The sequence below is a fragment of the Neolamprologus multifasciatus genome, chromosome 17 (genome assembly GCF_963576455.1).
Source record: "Neolamprologus multifasciatus chromosome 17, fNeoMul1.2, whole genome shotgun sequence".
In the NCBI taxonomy this organism is placed as follows: Eukaryota; Metazoa; Chordata; class Actinopteri; order Cichliformes; family Cichlidae; genus Neolamprologus; species Neolamprologus multifasciatus.
Window position 1 is genome coordinate 38,512,242 of NC_140455.1, and position 7,373 is coordinate 38,519,614.

Sequence of the window (7,373 nt, forward strand, 5' to 3'; positions counted from 1 at the left end):
AATCTACGAAAGCTACAGCAGATGAGCAGTATCCAAAAGTCACGTCAAGTCAATAGGAAATAATCCTGAAAAGACCTGACACAGGACCTTAAAGATGCATCTGGCCCTTCAGTCGATCCTACTTGTTGTCAGTATATCTGGAGGTCAGGAGAGAGGTACAACAGTGAGTGCCTACAGCATCTGTAAAACATGCTGGACGCTCTACATTTCAGGCAGTTGTGTTCACATCTTTTTTAAAAATGATGGAATTATGGACTCGGAAAAGTACCGTTACCATGCAACACTTTCTGAGAAGCATCTGATTGGCAGCAGTTTCATTTTGGGGCATGACTATGATCCCAAACACACTGAATGCAGTGAAAACATACCTGGATACAAAAACATAGAGCCTATAGACCTCACCGTGATTGAAACGCTTTTATGTGGAAACTTTGTTTTTACCTTAGCTTATTGTATTTCTGTGTATTATTGCATGTTTTTAGTCAATCGCTGCTTAAAACAAATAATCATATATTAATTCATGCATGCTCAGCACAGAATCAGCTGAAGGTTTAAGGGCAGAAAAGAAAATGAAGCTTTCAGTAACGTTTTTAATCATGAGCCGCTCTGACCACATGAAGTTTGACCCCCGGGTAATCATTGTCATGAGGCACACAACCATTACAAGATAAAGTCATCAGTTTGCAGAACAAAGTCTTTACTTAGTCTCAGTTTCAGTCAATTGTAACCACGTGTTTAACAAAAACAGTTTGCTTTCATTTTTTGTAATATGGCAATTTTACACGAACGAAGGACGTATACACAGTTTACTACAGCCAGACTATAGGAGCACGGCGCATGCGCGAGATAACGCTAAAATTCCAAACCGGAAAGCGAGTGATTCCCGAGTGATTCATCTCAAACACACACGATCTTCGTTGCAACTCCAGCAGGCAACTCTGAGGCTCAAAACAAGTAAGTTGACAGCTCTCTTATCAACACTTGTGATCATCGCACTGTCACATTTACCTTCACAAACTCCACGAACGGCGCTTTCCTTCTCCCCCCCCTCTCATTTTCCCTCCGAGTAGTGGTCTGAGTGTGTTGGACTTCGAGCTGGTTAGCGTTAGCCAAACTTAGCTTTAGCTGTTATATGTAGCCTGGCACGTACAGGTACTGCGATGTAAACCCTGCCTTCACCTTTTTGACAACTGGCTACTTGTGTCGAGTTGTGCTGGTGACAAGTTTGTGTTGGTGTCAGCGTGGTGTTCGTGGCTCTGTGGATAAGTTAGCCCGCCTGTCGTTTGCGCTCAGTTAGCTAGTGAAGGAAATCTGTTCGCTTTACTAATGTGTGTTTGACAGCAGCTGAGATGCGTTTCTGGCGTAATGCCATGTCGATGTCGTTCAGCTGTCGTTAAACTGCTGTTTGAAGAAGAAAGCTGCCAAGTATGCCGAGCTAGCCTGCGGTGGTGGTGATGTGCTCCATACGGGCCTGTAGTCATCATCGGTGAGAGGAGCAGTAACAGTTTACTGCAGTAATTAACGACAAAATTTCCCCTTAACACGGGAGAAAACATTTCTGTGAGCGTCAAACCACAAACACTGTCAGGTGAAGGCGGTGCAAAGATCTCCGAGCCAACACCTGAACGTGTCTTATTCAGAAAGGTCGTTTAGAAAGCTTTAGCTAAGTGTTCAAACTAACGTGTCTGCACTTCGTCCCAGCTGCTGTCGTAGTGTCACAGCATCTGTTCCCCTGTCTATCAGCTACAGGATGACATCATCAGTACAGGAGACGTGCAGGACTTTATCCACAAACCGCAGCTGCATGTGTGAGATGGAGCTGGGCTTTAAAAGATGTAAATGATAATGGTTTGCTGTGTGAGAGAACACAGCGATGATACTGCTGTTTTCTAGTTGGCAACATGAGAGGAATATCATGTTTCGTGGCCAGCTGGAGAGGAAAACAAGTGAAGTGGTGTGTCAGTGTTTCCTGATTAAAGGCAGCGTGGGGGTCAGCCTCACAGCAGAACCAGGTTCTAACCCACCTGCTGCCTTTCTGTGTACACTTTGCATGATCTCCCTGTGTCTGCACGGGGCCGAGGTACTCCGGCTTCCTCCCACAGTCCAAAGACAGGGACTCGGTGGGGTTCGGTTGATCGGTGATTCTAAATTGCGAACAGGTCTAAATGTGGTCGTCTGCCTCTCAGTCCTGCGACACACTGGTGACCTGTCCAGCGTGGACCCCGTCTTTCTCCCTGTGGCAGCTGGGATATGCTCCGTCCTCCCCAACAACCCTGAACTGGATCAGCAGAAGAGGATGGATGATTAAGGAAAGAGACGGGCTCTTTCATCATATTTTTATTGTGATACAAACGTCCGTTTTTCATGTGTTTCTGTAAAAAGCGTTGTTTCCTCAAATACAAAGTTATCGTCCCGTCAATAAAGCCACTTTTACTGAGTACCGGGGAGCTGCACATTGACCTCAGAGTCAGAGTAATTCCCAGTTGGAGTTAACAAAATATTTTGGGGGTTTTATTTGCCACGTGGGATGTGTGGAGTCATCAGGAGTCTTTATGGGGAAAAGACTTAAATAGGACAACCTGTAACAGAATCTTTTGTGATGCACACACGTATAACGTGATAACTGTCAGATTAATCAGTGATAAAAAGATTGTAAAACTTTATCGACATGGAGAAAAACAGGTAGTATTTAACAACAAGCTTCTGTTTGCTTTCACTGGCGTAGGCTGTGGCTGTATCAGCAAACTGGAATAAACAGGTGATAGGCTGGGCTTTGTCCCTGGCTTCAAACCAAGGGTGTTTCTTTGGCTTACTTTAAAAAGTGTTTTAACACAGCGAGCTGAAAGCTAACCTGTATAACTGGAACACTTGATGTGCTGCTGTGATGTACAGTGTTCAGCACATGTTGTCTCAAAGATACACTGAAGTGTGAAACCCTGAACGTCTGGTTGAGATAATTTTGAAAGTGTTATAAAGAAAAACGTCACAAGTTGCATGAAAATAACTGTGGTGTCAGAGCTAACGGGAAGTGATTCAGTGACAGGTGTCAGGTGTCACTAAGAGTGAGAACGCTGCTTATTCACAGCAAACTTCAGAGCTGCTTTAACTAATTTTGTCTTTGTCTGCGTGTCTCAGTCATGTTCAGATGTCAGACCTGACTCTGGTTACTTGTATCAATGAAATCAATCAGTTTGCCCTGCTGGCCTTACCAGGAACATGAATACAGGGAAATGAACTTGTCAGTGTGAGCGCCACACCCAAATCCTAGAAAGAGGCTACCTGGTCAGACACGAGACACCTGTCCAACACATACCCAGTTAGCAGGTTTTATATGCTTGATTACAGGTGCACTGGCTGAAATGTAGATGCAGGCAAATGACTGCACGTAAAGGAAGCACTGCTTATCTGCTCTTAAAATAGTAACTCTAACCTAATGTATTATGTTTAGTACCAGGTTAACAGGTTTGCTGTGGCGCAGTGTTTATTCAGCGCGCTTAATCTTTCTGTCAATGACAGGAGGCAAAGGAGCAGACGGCGGGTCGGCCACGTCGTCTAAGACACAATAAGTTATGCGATGGAGACGTGTTGCAATGATAGCTGCAGCTAAAGATGCCACACATGGAAGAGCTGGGATTAGACGAAGCTCAAATGAAGCGTCACGAGTGTTTGTGTCCACCGTCCTCCAGGACGTGGGCTCAGGTCACAGAGCAGCAGGGCAGCGCCCTCACTCACCCTTACAGACACATTGTGGCTGGTGAGCCCAGCTCATGTGGGCGCAGTCTGTCCAACCCACTGGCAGCTCACAGTTTCCATGCAGGCAGTTGTTGGTATCATCTGGGACAGTGCTGAACCGGCTGGTAATGACCGGGTGCAGATTTCTGCAAGGGACGGTTCAGCCTGAGCAGAAACGCACAATGTGCAGGAAGTAAGGTTTGAAAGGACCAACTGGCTTACTGATCTAAAGTTAGGTCATGATTGATAAATTAGTCAACAGTCAGAAGCTTCTTAAATGTTTGGTTTTATTTCTAAAAGAAGGGATTTTGTTGACAAACACATTCTGTGCTGCTTTGTCTACACCCGACTGTTTGTGTGGAACTTGCACAGTGATGATTAAGAGTGATTCAGCATGAGTAAGTGCAACACAAGCGAAGGAGGCTTTTGCTATAAATGACAAACTTTCTCAGTGCTGTCTCTGTCTCACTTGTCTCATCGCAGCTTCTTCTGTAAGCCGGTCGATGGGAGTGTCGTCTGTGTAACTGAATAAGTCTGAATGGAGCACATGACCCTGTTGCTTTTCCAGTGCTTGCTTGTGTCTGTGTGCACATGCATGTGTGAATATAATTTGCCTGGGTTAGTGTGAATGAGTGCCTGTGTGCATGTAATCGTTTCGCTCTGTGTGAATGAATAACCTCTTTCATTACTTTGACGATGTGCATTTGCCAATTTGAAGGCTTGGCTCCGCCCTGCACCTCGCCCCCGAGCCCCACAGTGTCATCATAAATGCTGCAAAACCCTGCTAGATACAATAGATCTAACACGATGCATTGGTGTTGGGTTTAAAATCCAAACACGTGCAGATTACAATTACACAAAACAGAGAAAAGTTTCAGTTGCATATTTAAAGTAATTAATTTTATGCTGTTTATCTGCAGATAAATGATTCACTGATTACCAAAATAGTTTCCTTTCTGGGAGTCAAGTGTGACCGGCTGCTTTTCAGCTCGGCTAATGAAGGTGTTACCTTTTATGTAAACAGTTGCACAAACTATCTGCGCTTGCATATAACCGCATATCAACGAGCTCTGCATGGAGCATGCTCCTTTGTGTTGTTCAACAACTCCCAGTTCAGCTATTGAAGGAGCAGGGTGTGACATGCAGGGCTGGCACAGAGGTCCAGACTGTGTTTGTTGTTAACATAAGTGTCCACAAAGTAAAAAGGGCATTGGATAGAAACGAATGCTAGCCTAACAATAAGTAATCACCAGCCAGAGTAATCTGTTGTTTAGTTAGCAGGAAAAGCTCAACTCTGCTGAATCACAGCCAAATGAAAGAGCTTCTAAAGTTTGCTCCATAAAAGGGTGTGAGGGAAGTCGTTTAGAGATGACTGTCCATATTTCTTTGGTTATGACAGAGGAGTAGTGCAGCAGGAAGAAAGAAAGGCGCTGAATGATAAAGATGCCCGAGTTCAGCATGTTTGTCGTAAGCCCAACGAGCCCGTTCAGCTGCCAGCCCGGCCCGTCAGCGACGCTCAGTGAAATGGCACATGAGAGATTTAAGAGATTTTAATAACACCCCAAGGCCATGCAAACAATCTTAGGAATTTAGCAACTGCAGATCTGAGGTTAAGTTTACACATTTTCCAAACTACTAGGCGAGGATTAAGTCAAAGATGATGAGCTTGGATTAGGTTCTTGTAACTTCATGTTTTGGGTTGCAAAACTGTGGTTTCGTGTTGCTTTGTGTTTAAATGCATCGCAAGTCTAAATGCTGTTTACCAAACTGTAAGAAGAGCAGCTGAATGGTCTGTTGCTCTGTTCGTTGTGCATGCAGGATACCTTCCTTTGGAGCTGGGCACACAGCAGGGAAGGGGAGAGCTTCACCCTGTTCTCCTGGCCGGCCCTCAGGAAAGCGGCTAGCCATGGATGACAACTCCTCACTGGGCAAAGTCAGCAGCTCCACTGAGTCCGTGGCCACCGTCACTAGTGAGGAGTTTGTTCTGGTGCAGTCCAGCTCTGCAGGCTCGCCGCAGGGCTCTGAGGGGAAACCAAGACTCAAGGTCGGAACCGCATATGGATGCAATTTCATATTTAACCGATTTCTGTTTTTGGCTGCCTGAAAGCTGAGCACGTTTGAGCATCATTGTCCTTCTGCTTTATGTTGTGCCTGGGTATCACCAGTTTTATTAGTTTTATCCCCACGCATCGGGACTGTTTACACCTGCATTTGTATGTAAATCTGTGGATGTCAGCTGATTGCATCAGTTAAAGACAGACCTCTTTGTTTGGTTTGTCACCTTTGCTCCACCCTGCTTTCATCTCTCCTTGTTCCTCTTTAAACTTTCACCTTTTGTGTTGCTTCTTTCTCACTAAGATGTCTTGGAATGGGAGTGAACAGCTGGAAAAAGCTATGGAGGAGGTGTTGGATGATGATGATGAAGTGAAGGTGGAGAAGAGCAATGTGGAAAAGATGGAGAAGCAGAAGGAGCCAGAGAGCCGAGTCCTACAGACCCAGCCTGCAGGTACACATTCAGGTCTGTTTCTTCATTCTCCCAGTCGCAAAGCAGTGATATCAAGTTAGTGTTTAATATACTGTAGTAGCACTGATACTTGGACATTTCCAGTATTCTCCTGAAAGGTAAAAATGTCATTGTTACTGGATGGATGGGCGTCATGTTCTGCTTATCTTGATAACATCGTAGGACAGTGATTATTATTTATTGCAGTGATGTGAACACACTCAGTGTTTGTTCGCTGTAAACGCTGCAGCACAAAAGAAGTAATGTTTCCACATTCTTGCATTGAAAACATTAATTTGTGTGCTGCACACACACACACACACACACACACACACGCGCGCACACACACACACACACACACAGAGGTGTGTATTCATAGCTGCCTACCCTAACCATCAAACATGAATCCCTAACCCTAACCTAACTGACCCTGACACAAAAACACATTTTGAGTCTGAAAAATATCTTCAGACTTGTGTTACCAGAATTTTGTCCCCATAAGGGCGGTCGGCCCCACGAGCACGGTAAACCTCCAGTTTTTGGTCCCCACAAAGATGTGTAAACACACACATCCAGTTTTAATGATATCAGATTAGCAACGCTGCTCTCTGAACCCTGATGTTGCTTTAACCATGTGTGCATCAGCAAGGACAGTTTGCTTTGTACATGGAGGAAAGAAAAACTTTCTTTACTGACTTAAATAAGTCAGTAAAGAAAGTTTTTCTTGAATATTTATTAACCTTAAATAAATATATATATATATATATATATATATATATATATATATATATATATATATATATATATATATATATATATATATATATATATATATATATATATATATATATATATATATATATATATATATATATATATATATAAAATAAATATGCTCTAAGGAGAGGTCAATGAGTATAGAAGTAAATCAAAGCAGAGATATCGACTTAGGGGACGTTTTATATATTTAGAAAGCTAAAATTATTATTCTAAATATATATTTTTAACTTTCTGATGTTGCCACTTCTGATACTTTGACCAATGATACTTTGGTTCAGCAAACACTGCTCTGAAGCAGTGTTTACACTTCCAGGTCGTTGTTGGAACACAACGTCAGGCTGGTTTTTAACCTGCAGCT

At 43.4% G+C, this 7,373-nt stretch overlaps 1 protein-coding gene across 2 annotated transcripts in view; it reads left to right on the plus strand.

The window, feature by feature from the left end:
- Window positions 1–783: 783 nt before the first annotated feature.
- The window catches only part of rabgap1l (RAB GTPase activating protein 1-like), a 101,140-nt gene continuing 94,550 nt past the window's right edge, over window positions 784–7,373 (plus strand). Inside the window, exons 1-3 of one of the 2 annotated variants that reach the window (XM_085138429.1) lie at window positions 784–954; window positions 5,551–5,776; window positions 6,091–6,250. In XM_085138429.1, coding sequence (XP_084994555.1) covers window positions 5,639–5,776; window positions 6,091–6,250 — 298 coding nt within the window. In that variant the 5' untranslated portion in view covers window positions 784–954; window positions 5,551–5,638. The remainder of the gene's footprint in view (window positions 955–5,550; window positions 5,777–6,090; window positions 6,251–7,373) is intronic. The other variant, XM_085138430.1, reaches the window with a different exon arrangement.